Raw genomic sequence first — 22771 nt, 5'->3', positions numbered from 1 at the left:
CACCTGCCTTCCATTTGCGTGATCTCAGTCGAGACCCTCTGGCTTGCTAAAAGGAGAAGGCATTCCTAACTGATATCCTTCTTCCTTCTCCCCCTGTGCAGCATTGTCATGACAGGGTCTTACAACAACTTCTTCAGGATGTTTGACAGGAACACAAAGCGAGACATCACCTTGGAGGCGTCGCGGGAGAACAACAAACCGCGCACGGTGCTGAAGCCACGCAAGGTGTGCGCCAGCGGCAAGAGAAAGAAGGACGAGATCAGTGTCGACAGCTTAGACTTCAACAAGAAGATCCTGCACACAGCCTGGCACCCCAAGGAGAACATCATTGCTGTAGCTACCACAAACAACTTGTATATATTTCAAGACAAGATGAATTAGGGTTGGCATTCCTAACTGAAGAGTCACTTCCTGCATAGTTGAAATAGTTGAATCTAGCATTTGTACCTGTAACAAAAGCAAGTGAGAGGTCCATTATGGCACCCCTTTCCAGTGTTTAAAAATGTGCCATATGACAACACACTTTTATAGCTCCATGGAGAAGGCTCTGTGGTTCTGTTGTCTCCGTTCCTGCTAGCCATTTAGGTGAGGATAGGGCACTTTTTAATTTAAATGACTACTTGCACCATCTTGCCTAATGGACTAGACTGGACTGTCTCAACATCGGTTTACTCCACTTTTTATGCCTTCCATTGTGATGACGTCCGACACAGGGAAAGCCTTCAATCATGCTATGGGATTTAATTGTGTAACCTCATTACTGTATCATTCGTGGCCCCCTTTTTTTATTAAATACAGCTCATTCTTGCTGTGGCTTGTAGCATTCCTCCTCCTTCTGGCCTCCTGGACTCCCCCTTCCCCCTCGTCCCCCCTCCACCTCGCCTTGGTGGTGGTGTATGGAAAAAAAATAAACAAAATAAAGCACATAAAATGGGTCCTTTTGGGGTCAGTGGTAAAGGGGGTCTGTGTTGCAACAAGTGTTTTAATAAACAGTTGACTGTAATCACTCCTTGCCATGTCTGGCACCAAAAAAAGAGAAAATAAGGAAAAAACAAACTACTGAATAAAAGTGACAAAGAATGGAGAATCTGTTTTCTTTTTTTTTTTTTTAATCTACCTCTTTATACAAATACTCTGTGTTTTACCTTAGATGCATGAAAATAAAATTATGTTTTTTGTAATGATTTTAACCAGTATTAATTATTTTTCATGGGAATGAAGAGAGGGAGGGATTTCACAGGTACCTGCATTCACTCCTGAGCAATCTGGGCACCAGCCAGTGTATGACCACTTCCATCTCAGCACCATAACTGCTGTCAGGTTTTGATCTGAGCAGCCACTTCCTGTGCCCTTGAATGCTCCTCTTTTTAACCTGTTGCTTTAATCAGAAAGGGAATAGAATCTTCAGGTTTTAAATTCCATTTTTTGGGACAGATGTCTTAATGTTTAGTTTCATCCTGGTTTCTTCAATGCCTTGTTTTAGGATAAAATACCTTTAATGCCTTGTTTAGAGCACCAAGTCCCCTGTGGCTTTGTGAGAAATTGTCCAAGCTCCTGTGTGGTGTTCTGTAGTACAAGCCAGCACCATGGTTCCATAGCTAATGACTGCACTGCATTCTGCTGCTCTATTTTCTGTATTTATTGCTAACTGGAAATGTAGTTTAACCATGCAAATGTTTTCTTCTGGCTTTTGGCTTTGCAAAGTTCCTGCACTTATAGAAATGTTCACTGGTGCGAGGAGCCAAACGTGGAGTACAGAAGCTGCATGAAATAAGTGTTCATAGTGATGTGAGAGATTTCAACTCCTCAGCACATAAGGCTTATCCAAAGATTAACTAGATATTGATGCTTTATAAGGCTCATGAGTTTTTACTTCCAGTATTTTTGCTGATTGTGCTTTTAGGTTTTGTTCCTCCTTCATGGAAATGTTCAGTAAAGTTTGAATTCATGGTGAATTTACCTTGACTGGCAGAATTTTTGCTTTTGAGTTACCTGTATTTAATTATTTCTGTGGCTTAGAGGTAGTTATTAAAATGAAATTATGATTTGATCAACTGAGATACTATTTCTGCTGTAAAATTTTGGCTGGGTTAGAGGTTATTAACAAGACTACTATTGCAATCACTCTTCAGTTTTTTTAAGTCCTTCTGCAGTGGTGTGAAAATGTAAAAATTCTAATATTTATTAATCCAGTTCTCTTAAATACAGTATTTGTCTTGTACCGTGCATGCGTGACCATGAGCCTTTGTAAGGATTTGACCTTTTTTTCACCTGTTAGCCTTGTAAAACAAATGAATATCCCCAGGAACAGAAGCTGTTTTCCAGTGGGTGAATAAATAAGTGGGCCCTACTCCTATTTAGTAGCATGTGACTAATTTTACTCCAGCAACCAGACCTTCCAACAGTTTGAGAAACAACTCGTTGAGTAACATTAATCACATGTGCAGCTGTTTCCAGGGCCAAAGCTTATATTCTTTATCTTGCTGTGAAGGCACTGAGGTGATGAGATGCTTTTGCTGTGGAGCTGGTAAAATCCTGTTCTGTGAAGGTGTAGGTTCAAGGATGCTGGATTGGGAAGATGAGGGCCATGGTATTGAGGCTGCTGTTCCTGTGCCACCAGAGCCCCAGGGATGCACTGAAGGTGCTGAGCAGGTGAAGATGGCACAGAGTGACCGGGTGCAGTCACCCAGAGCAATACTCCAGTACAGCTTCCTCTGGCATCACAGCTGGGCCTGCTGGGATGGGTTAAAGCTCACTGTGGGAAAGGGTTCGGGTTTGCTGGTAATGGTGGTCCTTGTCATTCACCTGAGGTTTAACTTGTCCTCACCAAACCCAGCTCCTGCCTGTGCTGTCACACTATCCATTAGAGAATTCTCTAAGCACACTGTCCGCTGATACATGCTGTAAATCATATATTTTATTAATAAAAGTACACAGAGAATACACTTTGTCAGGATGCTTTTTATGCTCTTTCCTGCCCCTATTCTGTGTTTGCAGGTATTTTTGAATGAGTGGTCTCTTCCCTGTGCCTGGGGAACTGTGTCCCTGTTCCTGTCGTGGGCAGGATGGTTCTGGTCACTGCCTTCAGCTGCTCCAGTCACACAGCATCCTCAGTGCCCAGTAAAACCAGTGCAAATCTGCAATTCCCAGTCCCTGAATGCCAGACTGAACAAGGGGAAGGCATTCTCCTCCCTGCATCTTGTCCTTATGCCACTGATGGTACTGAAATGCCACCAACCACCACTTGGGTCGTTTGTATCTACAATGTGACAGCAGCAGTGTCACTCGTGCCACCAGTTACTGTTCAGAGTGAGGTGTTTGTCCAGCTGACACAATGCCCAGGTGCAGGAGAGCCCCGTGCCTCAAGTCCTTTGTCATTTCCCCGCTAGGATGTGGCTGCTGCCTGGAAAACACGCTGGGTATGCAGCAGCACCTGCTCCCCTACTGCTCTGTTCAGGGAGGACAGGATCATTTATTGCTTAACTGCAGATCCTTTTATTATCAGCCTGATTGGAAAAAGCTCGGGTGGTGCTGACAAGCAAAAACCTGTGAGATTTCCCCTCCTGGAGAGGGAATACCAATATTTTAATAGAGACTTTTATTGTCATCCTCTTAGGCACAGCAGAGCTGGGAAGCAATTTCCTGTGTGCTGCTCTTCTGCTCTTCCCCTCGGGCTGTAGAGGTGTAAAACATCCTGACTCCCATCAAACACTCCTTTTATTGAATAAAAGGTGCCTCCTTTTGCCCTTTTCCATGGAATTGGCTCTTGTAAAGGGAAGGACTTGGATCGAGGTGTGCTGGGAGTGAGGCTGCTGTGTATTGACTGTGGCTGTCTGGAGCTGTTTGTTTGCCTGCAGCAAACATCTTATTTAACTTGGTTTGGGCTTGTATAGATAAGCAGTGGACTAAAACCAATGTTTGTTTCCCAGCTGCGAGAACAAAAACTGTGAATTCGATTTCTCTACACAGTGAATTTTACCCTCCAATCTGAACAGTCTCAACCTTTGCAAGGAGGAAAACAGCCCTGGCTGGTTTTGATAACGCTTTTCTGAGCCAGGGCTCTCCACTAGGAGGCAAACGCTACCGTAGAGAGGTGCAGGTTTGGAACCGCGAGCGGCCACGGCGAGGTGTGGTCACTGTCCCTCGAAGTCACCTCCGGAATCAACAGCCATCACTTGTTGCTATTTCTGACTATAAAAACGTTTCCAGGGTGGATTAATGCAGTACAAAGAGTTCAGCCGAGGTGTGCAGGGCCAAGAGCCCTTGTGCAGGGCGGATGCTGGGTGTGTCCAGCTCAGGAAAGGGCACTTGTTCAGCTTTGGGGAATTGAAATACTAAACAAACCAAATAAAAATAATCGTGGCATGTTTTAGGCTTGAGAATCATGCAATGTTTTGGGTTGGAAAGGACCTTAAACCCCATCCAGTACCATCCCCTGCCAGGGGCAGGGACATTTTCACTGTCCCAGGGTGCTCCAAGCCCCATCCAACGTGATCTTGGACACTTCCAGGGATCCAGGGGCAGACAGAGCTCTCCTTCTGTACTTGTTTCAAACATTTAGAATACCTTGGAACCATGAGATATTCCCAGTGGGATTGTCACAGACATCTTTTCATTAAAATCCTTTCTTTAGGATTTTTCCCCCTTCTGAGAAGCTGTGGCCTCAGCAACAAAATGTAAACAATGGTTATCTGCTGCTGGGGAATGCAACAGGTGGATGTGGGATTGGTCTCGGGTGGATGTTTGGATTTACTGACCACTCACAGCAGAGCTGGGTCTCGCTTTCTGCTGAGACACAGAACTTTGTTATTGATTCATTTTCTATTCTTAGCTTAGCTAGCTTCTGAGAACTTCTCCTTCTATTCTTTTTAGCATAGTCATAATGTAATATATATCATAAAATAATAAATCAAGACTTCTGAACATGAGGTCAAGATTCTCGCCTCTCTCTTCATCCTGCAACCCTTGCAAGCCCTGTGACATGGGATTATCTTAGCACAGGTTTTGTTAACTGTTTGATTTCAATTGACTTAAAGGTTTTGGGTTTTTTCCTGGAAGAAAAACCTTTGTATTGCACTCCAGTACAAAAAGCTTTTCCCAGGAATCTGTGGCCATTGTTTCTCTTCTATTAATAGGTGGTTTTGTGTCCATCCAATGCCACCATTGTCACAGCATTTTCCATCTGAGGATTCAAATTACAAACATTAATTACATCATTCAAGTGCCTCAAGGAACCTGTGGAGTGGTTTGAGCACAGGGCTGAAAGTCAGGCCTTGTGAATGCTATTTCTGGCTCTGCATTGACTCACTCTATAATCTTGATCAATTTATTTCTGACTCAGAAATTTTAATAGTCGCACTTGACTGATAAATATTAATGCCACAAGTGTTGTAGCAAATGCTTCCTGAATGAGGGTGGTGACAAATGCTCATGTTAGCCTGTGATTTGAGGGTTGCAAAGTAGGGTTAGGTTACCTGGGCAGGTTTTTTATTTAAAATCACAAGTAGCTCATTGTTCTGATTTCAATCTCAAGTGTTTCTGCAGCCCCTCCACCTGTAAATAGATGTTTTGTCAAATTAATTCAGTTGCTGCTTTCTTTCTACTACTAACATAGCTAATTCTCTCCCAGTGCTACCCCAGAGCCATCCAGATTTTCCACAGGGTCAGATATTTGGTACAGTCATGCAAGGCCTGCAGTCAAATTCAAGAGAAGTGAAAGGCTGTTACAAAAGGCAGATTTCAAACCTCCAACATTAGTGTAGAGGAATAGAAGATAAAAAATACTTATAACAGGTATTGTAGTATAGGATGATTGTGACACTTGTGCATACAAGCTTTTTCTCTCGCTAAAAAAAAGTTGACACAGAAAGAAGTGATTTTTTCACATTTGTAATGGGGAGCAAACAAAGAACACTACTGGAGTTGTTTCTGCGTGGCTTCACTCTGATAGTGTTGCTGTTACTGAACTCCTTCAGTGAGTAGAGTAATGAAAAAAACACAATTTATGTTCTTGTGGCTGTTGATGGGAGGACTTTATGGTGTAAAAGGCTCCTTTACAACTTTTGGTAAGCAAAATGCTTATAAATATAGATATACGTGTTAGAGACATGAAACTGAAGTCACAAAATTACATCAAAAAGAGTCTAGGCCTCCAAATAAATCTTGACATTGAAGTGACAACAAAACAGAATGAAAAGAACAAGATGAAAAGCAGTCGGGGGGCAGGGGGGGGGGGGCTGTGGCTCTGCCCAGCTCCTGCCAGGAGGGCACAGGGACAGGAGCAGAGGGAACGGCCTCAGGCTGGGCCAGGGCAGCTCAGGGTGGGCACAGCAGGAATTTCCCCATGGAAAGGGGGCTCAGGGCAGCTCAGGGTGGGCACAGCAGGAATTTCCCCACGGAAAGGGGGCTCAGGGCTTGGCACTGCTCACGGAGGGTTGCAGTGCCCATCCCTGGAGGGGTCCCCTGGAGGTGGCACTCAGAGGGGACAAGGTGGCGATCGGGCACCGCTCGGGCTCGGGGCTCTGGGAGGGCTCTCCCAGCCTGACGGGCCGCGCCACTCGCTCCTGGTCCCTGTGTCTCTCCCTGTCCTTCTGTCACTCCCTGTCCCTCTGTCGCTCCCTCTGTCACTCCCGGTCCCTCTGTCACTACTGGTCCCTGTCTCCGAGTCGCTCCCGGTCCCTGTGTCGCTCCCGGTCCCTGTGTCACTCACTCTCGGTCCCTGTGTCGTTCCCGGTCCCTGTGTCACTCACTCTCGGTCCCTGTGTCGCTCCCGGTCCCTGTGTCACTCACTCTCGGTCCCTGTGTCACTCACTCTCGGTCCCTGTGTCGCTCCCGGTCCCTCAGTCGCTCCCTGTCCCCGCGTCCCCTCCCCGCTCCCTCAGTCCCCGCCCTGCCTGCGCACGCGCGGGACGTGCGCGGGCGCGGGTCGCGCCATGGAGGCGGAGGGCGGGAGCAGCGCGTGCCGCGCCTGCGCAGCGCGACGGGGCGGGGCGGGGCGGCCGGGCCCGGAACGGAGTCCGGGTTTGTTGTTTTTGCCCCAGCGGCTCCTCAGTCGCCTCAGCCGCGCCGCCGTCGCCATGTCCAGCCCTCAGGAACAGCCGCAGCACAACAACAACAACAACCCGCCGGCGGACGGGACGCACGGCGAGCCCGGCCTCAACAGTGAGTGCGGCCGCGGGGGCGCGGGCGGGGAATGGCGCGGGGGGCCCTGAAGGGGCCGCGACCCCCTGGCGCCGCTCCGGGCCGCCATTGGCGTAGGACGCGGCGCTCGAGCCGCCGGGGGCCAATGGCCGGGGCGCAGCGGGTATAAATGGCCCGGCGGGGGCCGTGAGGGGCCGGCTGGCGGCGGGAGCGGCCGGGGGAGCTCGGGAGAGCCCGAGGGCCGCGCCAGTGCTGGGCTGGATCAAACGGGCTCCGGGTGCCGGGAGAGTGCTGCCCTGGCGGGACCCGAGCCGCCTCCGTTCGCAGGGGACTGAGGGCCATCGAGTCCCCCGAGAAACGGCCCGAGCTCGTTGCGTGGTTACACGGAGTTTACCCGAACAGCGACGATGGGATACAGCGGGGTAGGGGGAGGAGCGTGGCTGTGGGAATAAATTTATTCAGTGGCTGAGTCAATAGCACTGACGTGAGCTATTTCCCTCTATATCCGGCATCTCTGTCAGCTGCTTTGCTGCATCCTTTTGTTCCTAGGATAACACTAGTAAGGCACATCATGTAGGCTCTGGTACTTACTTGGCCAATGCTTTCCCTTCGTTATAAACAGCTCCTTCGGTATGTCTTTTCATCTCTAAATTTTAAGGATGGAAGAGGTGAATAAATTGCATTAATGGTTAACTGTAACCTCCGTGGTTTACGATGTAGTTTAGCTGACCACAAAATAAACTCGTTATTTTTCCTTTTCCATAACTCAGTGGAAATTGTATGAAAGGAAGAATAAGCTGTGTCCTTTTCATAATGCTGCTATTGTGTTGTGGTAACACTCCATCGTGTGATAACCGCGGAACCTTAAACAATATTACCCGAGTCAATAATCTTGGCAAATTATTCAGGCCTGTTATACTTAAATAACAATTAGGCTGTTAAAGTTGTGACGTGCTGGGTGCCTGACTCAATCCTTACTTCAGAAATGGCCAGATTTGATGTCTGTGTATTTTATGTTTAATTTCTGGCAATGTGGTAGCTCCGGGAGTCATTAATGTGCTGCTGATAGGGGCGACAGGAGCTGAGAGCTCTGTGAGCCGGGGATGGAGCTGCCCACGGGGATTTTGCTGCTGGGGCACCTCAGAGGCTCACCCAGCTCACCAGGTACCAGAGGAAATGTTGGATGCTGTGCCCCAGCAACAAAACAAATGCACCCCGTCGGTTCCCCTCAGACTCAGTGGTGCTTTTAGATGTTCAGCCCCTGCACAATGCTTTGGTGAGAGAGGTGCCTTTGCTGCCATTCTCTCAGCTTTTCAGTGAACTTTTCAGCCTAATGAACTGAGACACCTTTTCATGGTGTTCTGTGTGTCATTTGTGTGTGTTTAGGGCCTTTTATTCAAAGATTCCCATAGCACTTGGAAGGCAGAAGAGCTGGGAATAAAACTGGTAACCTGTGCTTTATTGGGTTTAAAGAGATAAAAAACCCAAGTTGCTTGCTTTGGGAATTCTAGATGCTTCCTATATTTTAATTATTATAAAGCTCTGTTACATATTGACAAAAAAAATCCCACCTTAGGCAAGAGCCCATCTAGTTCTGTCATGGAAAATCTGCTTAATAATTACCATTTTGGGAGTCTGGTTGACTTTCTTTTCCTTTCCCTCTTCTTTTTTTTTTTTTTGTTGTTAATGTTGTACTTCATTGTAAAAGTAATATTTATTAGTTAATTCAGGTCGATCATGTCTCAGACTACTTGTGAGCAACTGACTTGGTAGTAGCTTGGAGTATTTTTATATCTATAAAATGTGTACAGTATTTAATTTATATATTGCCTTTGATATCTCCACTTCATGTACTGAGCTGAAATCAGAGGGAATAAACAAAATGAGACCAGTCTTCCCCAACATGTTTAACCCCTGCTGTTTAAACAGTCCCCCAAGTCATAGAAAAACATAGAATTAAAGTCGGTGTATATAAATTCGTAGTGAAATAATTAGCTATAGAGCAAAGCCAGAATTCAGACAATTTTGGAGAAAAATACCATTGATATGAACAATTGTTTGTGTTTTCTTTTTCTCCAAAGAGTGTGTGTGTTATGTGATTTGTGAAGGGAGGAGATGCTGCCACATTTCTTTATTGTATTACTCTTAAATCTACCGCTCTTCATTCTGCCACATTTCCTATTTTACTGTCAGGTAGAAAGATGTGAAAGTAAAAGTTCTCAGGCAGGTGATTAATGTACAGAAAAGCTCGGGGCAAACCCCATTCTCTGTTGTTTGGGCAGGTTATTCTCCAATACATTCCTGTCCATCTCTTTAAAGGAACAGAGGTTTATGTCCCTCTGATGAGTCCCTGTCACATTCTCCCTGAGTGCCGTGGGAGTGGGCAGCGTGCAGGAGCTTGATGGCAGATTATGCTTCCTTAATGTATTTTGAGTCATTCCCAGTGAGGTCAGCTGGGAACGTGCTGCTCCTCATGTCAACTCCTACTCAGCTCCCAGGGACTCTTTACTCACAGGAAAATTGGGGATTTCTTCCTACTACGGCCACAGTGTGTTTTAGATAAACACAGGATTTGTCAGCCCGAGGTAAATGAGTAAAAACTTTATTTGTGACAGTGGATTTAGAGCTGTGTGTCAGAGTAAGGAGATCTGATCACCATCCTCTGGGTGTTCTAGTGTCAGAGGAACACATCCCATCACGCTTTTGTCCTCTGCTGATTTTTTTGGTCCTAGATGCTTTGCAGATCCTGGTTTTTCCAATAGCCACAAGTGGTTGTTGGGGAATATAAAGCTCTTTTACCTAACTTTTGACCACTTGCTAATTGCATTTGCCGCCTGCTTTTTTGCAGGTGTGGTCTCTTGTGCAAGGCAGAACAACCTTTCTGATGAAGCTCTTAGAGTTTGGCCATTTTATTTAGGGATTGGGACAGCGCAATCATCAGCAATCTGGAATGACACAGTCTCTGTCTGCTGCTGACTGAGCAAAGCTGCCTGTTCCCAGTTAACACCTGCTTGTCTGGAAAGCTTGATGTGCAGTGCTGAGCAGTGGCTGGGCACTCCCAAAATTCCCTTTTGTGAGTCCAGCCTGGGGAGGCTGGGCTGGGAACCACCAGAGCATGGTGCTTCCATGGACATCTCTGTAATGGCACGGTGAATAATTGGTGCTAAAGGAGAATTCTTCATCAAATCAACTTGGAAACAGGCTCATTATTAAACATCCCTTCCTGTGTCACTAATGGAGCTCCCAGTGACAAAACCATGCTACAAAAAATAAGTGCAGGCACTCCCAGGTGCATTTCAGAAATCAAAAATCAGTGTTAAAATGTAGGACTTGTACAAATAATGCTCAAAATGTTGTATTTGTAGCTTCAGGCTTGCTTTTCTTACTTGGATATTTTTCCATCCTGGGGGAAGATGTCCAAACTTTTAAAAATAGTTAACCAAATACAAAAAGAACCCTGAAAGCTCCTTGCTTCAGGTGGAATAAACTAAATTACAGAGGAGTTGTGGTGACGTGTATCTCTGCATGTCACCAATTGAAACATATGACTAAAGAATGTATCAGAACATACACTCTCATATTTGGCTAATCTGCACATAAAATAGAAGTGATATACATTTTAAAATAAAAATCCTCTCTTTATCTACACAGTGTGTGAACTTTTTAGCAGCTGCCCTTGTCACCTAGAGTACACTCTTGCTCTTTGTTGGATCTTAGTGCACGTGAAGATATCCCATTGGTAAAACTACCAAAAAATGGGGGGAAAACAGTAAATTGGAGCTTTATGAGAGATGTTTGTGCCAGGCCAAAGCAAGCTGAAGGAGACCTGAGAATGGCAGGCTGCCTGATGTATAGAAAAACTGGGGATTGATCCAAGGCCTTTGGAAGTAAAGGAAAGGAGGATATAAAGCTGCACAGGGGGGAGTTCTGTAGTAGGGGCATAGGAATGAAAATTCTGTTTGAGAAAGGAATGTAGAACAGGATGAGGTGTAATGGAGCAATCTGTAGTTCACAAACTGCAGAGACATGTGGCTGATTAAAGAATTAATAGTTGGGGAGAAAGGAGACATCTTACTGACCAGCTCCAGAGTTAGGGAGCAGCAGCCCAGCTTTTGGGGGTGTTTGTGTTGGTGAAAGAAGAATCCTGTGGCTGTTGTCCCTGTCCTGTGTTTATGAGCTCTCTCGGGTCGGTGTGTGTTATCTGAGCCCAGCATGCTGGTGTTTCCCTCTGGGTGCAGTTGATAAACTGAAGGTGTGTGCAGCGCTGGCTGTCCGTGAGGTGACGTGTGGCTGCCCCGCAGGTTCCTGGGTGGAGCTGCAGATGAACGGCAACGGCAACAGCAACGACAACGGCAACGGCAAGAACGGGGGCCTGGAGCACGTGCCATCCTCCTCCTCCATCCACAATGGAGACATGGAGAAAATCCTCCTGGATGCCCAGCACGAGTCAGGACAGAGCAGTTCAAGAGGTAGTTCCCACTGTGACAGGTAAAGGAGTGTTGGCTACTCTGCCTGTGATTCATGGCCCAGTTTGTCCTGCGGATCGGTCGAGCTTTTTGTCAGGGTGAAGTCTGTTGTGCTGCGCTATTTGGAATAGCTGCTGGCTCGTGGTAACTGTGTGATGATACAAAAACACGTGTAATTCACAGTACTGGTAGTGTTCCCTATAAGAACAAAGGGAGTTGCATCTTTTCTGTAGCAGCTGAACTTTTGGGTAGTGCTTTCTTTGCTTTGGGGAGCAACTGTGAACTCTGTGGAGAAAGGTAGGATTATAAATTCTAAAATAATTGAAAAGGCAGGGGAGTTGGGAAGACTTTCTAGTGCTGGTATTTGGGATCTGAAGGGTGGTGCAGTCAGTAACTCAGCTGAATGATGTCCAAAAGTACATGAGGAGATAATTCAGCTGAGATTTACCTACACTGATGATTCTTTAGTTGACAAAATGACATTATGATATCAATTTCTCTTTAGCCCGTCACCTCAAGATGATGGACAGATAACTTTTGATGTGGAAATGCACACAAGTAAAGACAGTAGCTCTCAGGTATTTTCTTCCTTAACTTTTAAAATATACTTTTGTAAGTTATGGATATTTGATCTGGGCTTGAGGTATAGAACATGCTCTTTGTGATGTCAAAAGACTTATATTCTCTATTAATTTAAATTTGACTTGGAGATGAATAGTGTTGGAGTGAGGGAAAAATGAGTCTCCATCTGTACAGCTGGGAAATGCTTCTTTCCTGGCAGTCATGTTACTGTGTAACCCTGCTGGCCCTGGGTGTCAAAGCTGGGTTTAAAATGTTCACATTTCTGCACAAGACTTCAGGGTGTTCAGTGATTGCTGTGCAGACACTCACGTGACAGTGAGTAATCTCCATAACACAAAGTGAGAGGAGACTCATGCTGAACTCTTAGTTGGATAATTTCATAAAATTTGCTGTCTTCAGCAGTATAAATAAAAAGCATTCCTGGAAGATTGAAACCTTGCATTTAATTTTGTCAAAGACCTGGGACTGTTGCAGTTCTGCCCTGAGAGCCAACAGGGTCTGAATGAAGGTGTTGGTGAGCTCTGCGTCTCACTTGTGACTGTGCTACTTGATTACCTCTGGGTTTGCTGTGCTTCTCACTTAATGTTCTAAGTGGCTTATCTTATTTTAATAAGAGTCACTGAGGAGATTGTTTTAATACTAAGTAGGAGTTAAAGTCAGTGGTGTTCTCTACTGTCCCTAATTTATTTCTTTTCTTGTATGATAACATTTGCATCTATTGATGTGAAGTTAAATCTTTATATACAGAGTGAGTGCTTGCTTTTCCCTCTTGCATCTGGGATTCACCCAGTCCAAGCTACTAGTTGCAAGTAATGTAAATTTTAAATTATTAATAACACCTTTAAAAAGTCAAAATACTGGTTTTGAAACCATTTTATTTGACTTGCCATGCTTTTAGTCATGTTCCGTGGGCTTTAAATGGAATGCCATCAACCTAATATTCTTTGCCATTTGTAAATATTTTTTGCACAGTTCTGGTTTATTACATTTAAGATTAAAATAATCATTTGTTTTTGTTAGTTAAAAAAAACAAATAGCTTGCAATAATGTGGAAATCCTGGCTACAGTAATAGAATTTGTGGTTTCCTAACTTCTGCTGGCAAAATCAAATCTCTTTGAAGTAATCAGCAGTCCAAGAACAGTTACTGGTTTATCAGGTGCCACCATTTGGTGCTTATCATGTCACCACTGTTGCTGTCACTCTCAATGTAACACCCTGAGGAGCAGCTGATTGTGTGTTACAATTGTCCCCTGTGTGTTTCAGTCCGAAGAAGAAGCAGTAGAAGGAGAGAAAGAATTGGAAGTTTTGAAGAAAAGTGCAGACTGGGTGTCAGACTGGTCAAGTAGGCCTGAAAACATTCCTCCCAAGTGAGTTAAACTCCGTGTTTTTAATGAATATTAATCTATTTTAATGAATAGATGAAGGAAAAGATTGTCACAGTCTCACAATCAAAATAAGTTTATCTTAGGAAGAGATTGATTTCTCTGTGGGGAGGCTAAAAAGGTTGAAAAAATGAAGTATGAAAATCAAAATAGCAACAGAATGACTTGAAGGTAATACAAAGCCACGGCAAGCTGTGACAAAATTCTAATTAGTGGGAGAGCTGGGTACTTGGAGCTGGGATTCATGAGATTTAGTCTTGGCTTATTGAATGGAAGAGTGTTGAGCAAGTCTCCTAAATTCTCTGTCCCTTTTTTTCTTTCTATGTAAAATATGTAATGTTCATCCACGGAAGGGGAAACCTTGAGATCCTTGAATGCAAAGCATTTTTATTAAAATAGAGGATGCTGTCTAAATCTGGCAGACTTCTGTATCTGTGTTTGGAACAAAAAATGAGGCCTCTTGCTAACAAATATCATGCTGAAATTCCCTCTCTCGGACCTACCTCTCTCTGCAGCTCCTGCTCCCTTTGTGTCTATACTGTCTGTGTAAGTGGTCTCTGCACAATCCCTCCTCTTACTCTCTTTGATTCCTTACTCTGTGTAAGGGATCTTGGGCTTTGATCTCTAGCTCTTTGTACTTAAAAAAAAATGTTCCTACAGAGATCTGTGCATTTGTGTGCAAAAAAAAAAAAAAAAAAAAAAGGGGGGGGGGAAAGAAACAAAAAAGTCTTGTTGAATTTTTTTCCCCCCTCCCCCTCTTCTTCCAGGGAATTCCATTTCAGACATCCTAAACGTTCAGTGTCTCTAAGTATGAGAAAAAGTGGAGCAATGAAAAAAGGTGGCATTTTCTCTGCAGAATTTCTTAAGGTTTTCATTCCATCTCTGTTCATATCTCATGTTTTGGCTCTGGGACTAGGGTAAGTATTAACCTAATTCTCACTTCAGCTTTTGCCTTTCCACTTTGCTTATATGTCAGGTCCTGCTGAAAAGGGCTTTTCCTAGAGGAATGATTTTTGGCCATCACTCAGACTTGGTGTACTTTTACAAAAGCAGGAAAACTTTGCAGCAGTTAGAACTTTGCAGCCTTTAATGTGCTTTATTTCTAGAATAAATCAAGTTATATTGAATATGCATGGATGAGTTTGCAAATAACCTTTGCAATTGTAACATATGCAATTTGATTATGTGCCTTCTATTTAAATGCTTCAGGTTATAAGGGGGAAAATTAGAATAGATGAAAAATAACTTCTACTGACCAATATGAAACTCCACTGTACAAATAATGATGCTGAGGTGGTGTGTGTGGCACAAACCCTGTCATTTCCAATGTAATGCTGCAGTGTGGTGTTACTGAAAGTCAGAGTTTGATACTTAGAGAGATGAAAAATTGGATGTGTCCTGCAAGATGAGCTGCGTCTCTCCTCAGCAGTGTTTTCATTGCCTGTGTAATCCAATATAATCTCTCACTTTGCCTAAATCCCTACGTTCTGTTTATCCAACTTAAATTCTGGGATGAGGCAAAGGCATGAACTCAAAACATGGTTTTGTTTAGCTTTGTGTTTGATTTTGTGGATGTAGTTTAAGTTTCTCTTTAAATTCTTCTAAACTTTGAAATAAATTAGGATAGAATATGGGAGGATATACTGTGAAATATTTGTACTACAGCAAAATTGTGCATTTCTGCAATGATTGAAATCTTGCTTGTGGTCAGTGTTTGGATGGAGTCTTAAAGCTCCCCTCACTCCCTATAGGCAGCACTTGCTATGTTTTACCTCAGTTGTCTGAGAGGTTTGCTGTGTCAGGTACTCAAAACACAAAAGCTTTTGGATTGGGGTTTTCAGTTGAGCTGGCACTGGAGGAAAACCCACTTTGGGTGAGTACTGAGAGCATTGATCCTTCCAGACTCATGCAAAACCTCACTGTACGTAGTTTTGGAGAAGTCTTTGGATGGATCTCAGACTTGAGAGAGGGATTAGAGCAGCTAGGTGTGTGGGGACTGTGGGAAAGCAGGGAGTATTCCTGTGCAATATGTTATCCTTATACTTTTTATTTCAGCATCTACATTGGGAAACGCCTGACCACACCTTCAGCCAGCACTTATTGAAGCCATGGAGTGCAAACCTGGACCCCATGTGACCTGTGAAGGTGTTACTGTCTCATTTAGTACATTTGACTTGAGACCATTTTAAGCATGACCTTGACTTCACCTTTTCCTTCCATATTCAGGTTTTTGCTAACTCTGGAATTCAGTATTGTGTTGGAACTCTGTTGAGGTGTTTGGCTATCCACATTCTTTCCCTCTCTCCCATTCCCCTGCCTCTTGGCCTGCAAGACACGTCAGAGTTGCTGGATGGAGTTTACAACTGTCTCTATGTTGCAAGGGCTTCTCTCAATGCAAAATGCCACCAGCAAGTTTAATTTTATCAGTGATGCTGTTGCCTCCTTAGTGCAACCTGACTTCAGTTGCAGTTGTGCATGATCTAAGTGTTGACTGCATGGTGGTGATAAAACAGTCTCTTTGGAAGGAAATTACTGATTGAAGTGGGAAAGAGTTGTTCTTTTGTAAAAAAGCAGCTGGTTGTGGAATAAACGAAGAAATCACTGGCAATAAAGATCCAGTTTAAATCAGCTTTCGGGGGGAATTTGCTCGGCCCCTTGTATTGGGTAACAAACACCATTTGAATTGCAGGAGGCAAAGACTGCATAAATTTTAAAGTAGGATAACTAAATCCATCAGCATATTTTAATACTAGGTAATTGTTGTAATCTTGTCTTTTCTATGAAGTCAGCTCCTTATTCCTTGTAGGAAAACCTGTCTGATACCTAGGAACTATTAGAAAAATTGCATTGTTTGCATGTGAAGAAGCTTTTTTTTTCTTTACCTGTTTTCTTAAGGGAAAATTTTCAACGTGAAATTTTCCTTTTCACAGTAGTTCTAAATTAAGGAAAAACCCAGCAGCTGTAGTGTAGGTAGGCTCTGTGTAAAAGGAAATTATTCTGTTTGTGGTGGACCCATTTACATCTCTGAAGATTCGGCGATTTCAGCAGGAAAAGCGTTTGGCTGATCCTCAAGGGGGACAATCTTGCAGGTGCATAAAGGTTCAGAAGTTGTAAAAGCTCTGAAATATCTTCTGCAAATGAATTCTCAATATTCTTCTCTCTCATTGTTTACTGTACAATCTCCTTTTTGGGGATACTTGGAACCTGAAAGTCACTTGTGATGTCTCATGTTAGGGTAGATTTCTCACTGATGTTGTTGAACTTTTATCTTAGGGAACATTAAGCCTTGTCCTCCTTCAGTGACACTTCTTTTCAAAATGTGAAGCTTTAGTATCAAATTGTTACAAAGCATTGGGACAGTCTTGTCCCTAAGTATATTTTATTGGATTTCAGAACATGTAGCATGAACTCTGAAGGATAGAATACTCCTTTTATATATATATATATATGAATATATATATATATATATATATGGTATAGACTTTAATACTAAGTATTTAGGGAACCAATGCTAATTTTTAGACTAGCAAAAATCTCATTTAAATAAAGACTTTAGTCGGCTGACTTGTAGAAAATAAGAAAATCCAGTCAGCCCTTTGGTGAAAACAGCTACCTATGATTGTTTGCTTGCATCAGACTTTATAAAGTTGATTATTTGATAGAGCAGTGATTGCATGAACCAATTGATGCATAGAAGCTAAATCCCAGCTGAGATTAGGGTTAAAAAAAGTTCAGTTAGCTCCCAGGAAGTGAAAAAGTTAAGTATGAATCCACTGCTAAACTGTATTTATTTTCATTCTCTACTTCTGAATACTGTCGGAGAATGCTTTCAGGGTGAGCAACAAATCCTCTTGAGTAATCTGCTTTTTTTTCCTTTTAGTTGTGAGTACTTAGTGGCACTTGAGCTGCCCACAAGTGCAGGTTTGCTTTGGGTGTGGATATTGGGTTTCACCCAGAGGTGGGGGTGGGCAGGGGAACCTGGTGGAGGGTGTTTTAGAGAGCATCAAATACTTCATTTTACAGCCCTAAAATCTGAGGGGACAGGAGAAAGGCTGGACCACTTTTACTTCTAACACAGCACTTTGTTTTGTATGAAATTGGAGTAGTGGAAAAAGAGATTTTTACTTAGTAGGGAATATTTTTTAAAGAGGAAAACCCAGTGAATTACACCTTTCTAAATTAAAAGTAATTCTTCAGAATATCTGATAAATAACAGTGCTAACTTGTGGCTGGAGTATCAAGACCACTAATGACACTTGGAGTGAAACCTGTGAAACCCAGAGCTGAGGAATGCCCCGTGCTCACTGGAACACTGCCTGGGATACAATGCAGTATTTATTGAGACCCTTTCTAAGCTTTGGAGGGAAATCTGCAACTTCCACTTTTACAATGAACAGGAATAGAGTGTTGTATCATTCACTAAGGGGTTTCAATTATTGAGAGTTGATGTTTTGTTAAGATAAATGTTGTTTAAAAAGCTTTATACCTGTTTACAGTTTTGGAAAAAAAAGCATAGGCTTCATTTTTCTTACATTCAGTGAAAACTGGCCTAGACTTGTAAATAGGATCAAGAAAAAATGCATAAACTCGCACATTAAAGATGCAGGCTGACCTAACTGCAGCAAATGCATATTTACTTACTGTTTTCAAAAGTGAAAGCTGAAGATTGTTAGAAATTCAAATTTTTAATTGACATTTGTTGAAATATTGGAGTTAACTGAGCCAAAGTGATTATGCATTCTTCATAAATTAGTTAGCACTTTGTAACATTATATACAGTTTACATGTATAAGTTGTAGCTTATAAACATTTTGTGCCATTAAAGCTCTCACAAAACTGCTTGTCTGAAATGACTTCATGCTGCGCCTTTATTTTGTCTTTCTTCTCTTCCCCTTTTTTTACAGGTCTGCTTTTTAAGATGTTTTATGGAACTGTTTTGTTCTGGGTGACATGAACATTGAAGCTGCTGTTTATAGACTGGAATAATTTTTTTGAAAGATTGCTTGGGTTTGTTTTTGTTTTGGTTTTTAGTGACATGGGATCATCCGCTTCATTTCCTGAAGCACTTAATAAAAATATTCCCCTTGGATGGCTTTGTGTACCTTCTCCAAGTCCTCCAGCACCTTGTCCAGGAAAAACTCTGGAAGGAAAATAATGTGGTGGCATATTAAATGTAAAGTAGAATTGCTGAGATTTTGTATGATTGATCAACTCTGTTGTATTCCTTGTATTTTCTTCTGTTTCCTCATTGGGTTTAATTTGCAGATTAAAGAGTAAGGGACATAAACCCTAATTGTTAATCTGCCTCCCTGTTCTTGGTTCAAGAGCACAGGTTATTTCTGTTTATCCAGAGGAGAGTTGTTTATTCTAGGTGGAAAAGGCACCATTCTGATTCCTGGTACCACCCATTTTAGTTCTTTTCTATATTTTTAATCTGTAAATCCAGAACTTCGTGTAAATGGGATTTTCTTTTTCCAGAGGAATAAGCAAAAGTTATAAACCCTACTTTCAGAAAGTTTCTTTCTCTAGGTCTCACAGTGAAACTTGGGCCTGAATTTTTGAATTGCTTCAAAACCTTTTTGGTTACAATGCAAGAATAAATACAAGATCATCTTGCATAAGGCAGCACTTTCTTGGCTCTGGGATTATTCTGGTGTGAATCACATTTTGATGGAGTTGAGGACTGTCTTCAAGTTTATTTTCATTCTTGTCCAGGGATTTCAGATTCTGGGCAAGTTCCTTTCTACCATGACCTGAGGGAATCTCCAGGTGCTCTGTGGTTGAGTTCAGTGGTGGGATGTTGAGTCTTCCTTACGCTGCATTCAGGCTTCACTGTACACATATGAAAAGCTTAGAATTTGAATTTAGTGGCAAAGTTCACTATAAAAAGATTATTTACACTTTTGTGTGAATGCATACCTGTAAAGTATGCATTTCACTATCTGAAAGTGAAGCCCTGATTCCCTGCAAGGATCTTTGCCTTGTGTTTGTGATTTGTGAAGACTCCTTTGTGTTTTGGGCCTTGAAAACCAAAATAAACCACCAGGATTCCTGAACTCTGCCCTGTAGTTCAACCAGCGCTGTCAAAACAAAACAAAAACCTGGAGGTACTCCTGGAAAACCTCGTGCTGGATACAGCATCCCATGAAAAAGAGAAAGCTCAATCAGTTTCCACTTCATTGGGTGCCTCTGTGCCCTGCCCAAGGTGAGCTGAGCTGCCTCAGCTGGGCTGTGCTGACATCAGGGGCAGAGCGAGGGGTGCTTTTCCAGGAAGGAAAGTAAACATGACTTCACTTTCTGAGCTGCTGCCAGAGAATTTCGAGTATGGAAACATGCATTTTTCTATTTTAAACTGTTTCCTAACGCTTTTCTGATAAGACTGGGAAGTTTGTTTTGAGATTTTTTTTTTTAGTGGTGCAGTTTGCGTAACTTGGCTTTTGTCATCTGAAGACAAATCAGTGAATTTTAAGGCCAGAAAATGCTTTATTCTGGTGTTTATAAAAAAAAAGAGAATAGGCCTACAGCTGTTGAAGTTCTTGCAGTGTATTGAGGTTACAATTTAGGTTACAAAAGGACACATCCTTGCAAGGCTGTCAGTGTGTGGAGTTGTGCAGAACCTACACCTTGAGCTGTTCCAGTCTTTAACTTCTACCTTACTTTGAAATTTAAATTTCAGCCCCTGGATCCTAGAATGCCTTTCTATGGTAGATCAAGGAGCCTCTGACTCTCAACTGCATTTTCCTGTGTCTTCTAAGTAAGCGTTTTAATTTAAAATTCTCTTTTAAGACCAATCTTCTCAGAGCCTTTTACTTCTGGCATGTAACCTGCATCTAAATACAAGCTGGGAGACTGTCAACTATCAACAGAAAAAACTTTATATGCAAAATTTTGAGTGAAGCGTGTTCCTTGCCTCTCATTATAAAAAATAGTAATTCCTCATTTAATTCAACACGTGCTACGTGATCTTATGAGCTGACAAGGTGTAAAGAGTGCATGGTGAAATTTAGACACAAAATGCAGCCCTGGTTCTTGCAGCTCATTCTGTGGGCAGCAGCAGGCAGGGTCCTTGTCCCCAGGTGCTGGGAGGAGCTTTGTGTGACCATTCTCATTTTGCAGCTGGAACAACAAAAACACCTCCTCTGCACTTTGCTGCTGGTTGAAATCCTCTTCTGCTTTTGCATTATTGCCATTGCTCACTGTGAAGGTCATTGGTGGGATGTTCTCATCCTGCTTTGCTGCGTTCCTGTGCTCTCCCAGGCTCCGCGAAACATCCATTTCTGCTTCTCCATTCTGCTCCAACACCTCGAGCGTCTTTGAGTCCATAGCTCTGTCAGGGGGAGTTTGATGACTGAGACAAAACCTTGCCCTGTTTTGTGTGTGTTTCCTGGTTCCATGAGCCCTGCAGTTCCAGCAGGTAGGAGTGTGGATGCTGGGAGAGCTCCAGGGCGTGCACGCTGTTACTTGATGGTTGATTTGTGTAACAGGAGCTGGCACAACCTAGGATGGGGGTGTTCCGGGGCCACTGCTTTGTTTTCACCTCCAAGGAAGGAGGATGTAAAGGAAATTTACAGTTTCATCAGGACCTGCAGTGCCAGGACAAGGACTCAAGGGTCCCGACTGAAAGAGGGGAAACTTAAGTGAGATATACAGAGGAAATTCTTTCCTGTGAGGTTGCTGAAAGTAGCTGTGGCTGCCCCATCCCTGTGAGTGTCCCAGGTCAGGTTGGATGTGCTTGGAGCACCCTGGGATAGTGGAAGATGTCCCTGCTCATGGCTGGGGGTGGAATGGCATGGTCTTTAACATCCCTTCCAAGCCAAACCATTCCAGGATTCTATGAAGTGGTCTGTCGTGTTTATAGGTAAGAGCGGGATGCACACTAAATCAGTATTCACCTCCAAATTTGGAACTATTCTGGATTTTTCTGTCTGAGAATTCCTCCTGAAGATCTGGAGAATGCTTTGTGACCAGTGTTTACTCCCAGTGGTGCTGTACAAGATAGAATTCTTCTCAGTGCAGTTTCCTACAGATGGGAGGTCAGAAGGAGCTGCAGACTCTGCCCTGCTGGGTTGGGCTGTCTGTGCTGCCCAGGCCTGGCAAGGTCAGAGCATTTCTGCTCCTGGGCTCGTCGAGACAGCTCCAATTACAGGATTCTTTGTAAAAATACAGCTACTTTTATAAATACTGGTAAGATGGGAACAAAGTTCCTATCAGAGTCAGAAGTGGATACACAGACCTGGATTTTTCAGCTTCATCTTTGCAAAGTCAGAATTAAAGCCTTGTAGTATGTGAGGGCTGACCAGAGCTGAAGCAGTGCTCAGATATTTTTTGCAAAGAATGGGACATAAAAATGTCTTTGTACTTGCAAGACTTTTTTAGGTGCTGCGAGTTAGTTGGGTTTGAAGTTGTGTGCCTGGAGTACAAGAGTCTCCTTTAGGATTCTCCCAGGGAACCTCTCACATGAGAAGGCTGCAGCACCACCAGGAGACACCCCAGACTTGCTCCCACAATGTGCCAATTGTCATTTCATTTCAGAGGGAGAAGCAGCAGACAATGACATCTGCTGCTTTAAGAGCACTGTCTGACAGGTAAAGAGATCTCTGAGGTTTCAACAAATTGCTTTAATAGCTTCAGCTCATAAACAGCTTTATGTGCCCATTTCCTGGTAGGCAGCAGCTGCAGCGAGGATCTCTGGTCTAAACACGGCGTGCTTGCAAGCACTGCAGTTTGCCCCAGTCTGATGCTGGGCTTTGTGTGCTAAAAATTAGGTGCTGTAAAGTTAAGTTCACAGGTATCCAGGGACAGGCAGAGCACAGAATCGCTGAGGTTGGAAAAGCCCTCCGAGAGTATCGAGTCCAAGCTGTGCCCGATCCACACCGTGTCCCCAGCCCGGAGCACTGAGTGCCACATCCAGGGACACCTCCGGGGCTGGGGACTCCAAACCTCCCTGGGCAGCCCCTGCCAAGGCCTGACCATCCTTTCCAGGAGGAAATTCCTGCTGCTGTCCAGCCTGACCCTCCCCTGGTGCAGCTCAAGGCTATCGAGCCCCACCTTTAAATTCTCTGCTGTCTTTTCACAGCGCTGCAGGCCTGCCTGGGCTCTCTGCCTGGAGCTGAATTGCTTTTACCGCGTTTGGGATAGAAACCCAAAGTCTGTTGGCTGCACTGTTATAACAACGAGTTAAAAGCACCGGTGACGAGGAG

At 43.5% G+C, this 22771-nt stretch overlaps 2 protein-coding genes across 3 annotated transcripts in view; both read left to right on the top strand.

Moving 5' to 3' along the window:
• The window catches only part of PPP2R2A (protein phosphatase 2 regulatory subunit Balpha), a 38707-nt gene extending 37894 nt beyond the window's left edge, over window positions 1–813 (top strand). The window contains exon 10 of the mRNA XM_058820039.1: window positions 102–813. Within this exon, the coding sequence (XP_058676022.1) occupies window positions 102–381 (280 nt within the window). The 3' untranslated portion in view covers window positions 382–813. The remainder of the gene's footprint in view (window positions 1–101) is intronic.
• A 6176-nt stretch (window positions 814–6989) lies between these two features.
• Window positions 6990–18871, top strand: BNIP3L (BCL2 interacting protein 3 like). Of its 2 annotated transcripts, XM_058820355.1 has the most exons (7): window positions 6990–7161; window positions 11442–11628; window positions 12112–12184; window positions 13453–13556; window positions 14339–14488; window positions 15627–15718; window positions 18476–18871. In XM_058820355.1, the coding sequence occupies exons 1-6, from the start codon at window positions 7077–7079 to the stop codon at window positions 15673–15675; spliced, it is 648 nt and encodes a 215-aa protein (XP_058676338.1). In that variant the 5' UTR covers window positions 6990–7076; the 3' UTR covers window positions 15676–15718; window positions 18476–18871. The 2 variants fall into 2 exon arrangements, with proteins under 2 accessions (XP_058676338.1, XP_058676337.1); XM_058820354.1 differs by having other exon boundaries at window positions 15627–18871.
• Window positions 18872–22771: the final 3900 nt, after the last annotated feature.

The sequence above is a fragment of the Ammospiza caudacuta genome, chromosome 26 (assembly GCF_027887145.1).
Source record: "Ammospiza caudacuta isolate bAmmCau1 chromosome 26, bAmmCau1.pri, whole genome shotgun sequence".
NCBI classification, from domain to species: Eukaryota; Metazoa; Chordata; class Aves; order Passeriformes; family Passerellidae; genus Ammospiza; species Ammospiza caudacuta.
This window is presented reverse-complemented; position numbering and strand designations above follow the sequence as displayed.

Coding starts and splice junctions, on each gene's coding strand:
- BNIP3L (XM_058820355.1), top strand. CDS start 7,077: ATGTCCAGCCCTCAGGAACAGCCGCAGCACAACAACAACAACAACCCG. Junction 12,185..13,452: donor GTAAAGACAGTAGCTCTCAG/GTATTTTCTTCC, acceptor TGTGTGTTTCAG/TCCGAAGAAGAAGCAGTAGA. Junction 13,557..14,338: donor CCTGAAAACATTCCTCCCAA/GTGAGTTAAACT, acceptor CTCTTCTTCCAG/GGAATTCCATTTCAGACATC.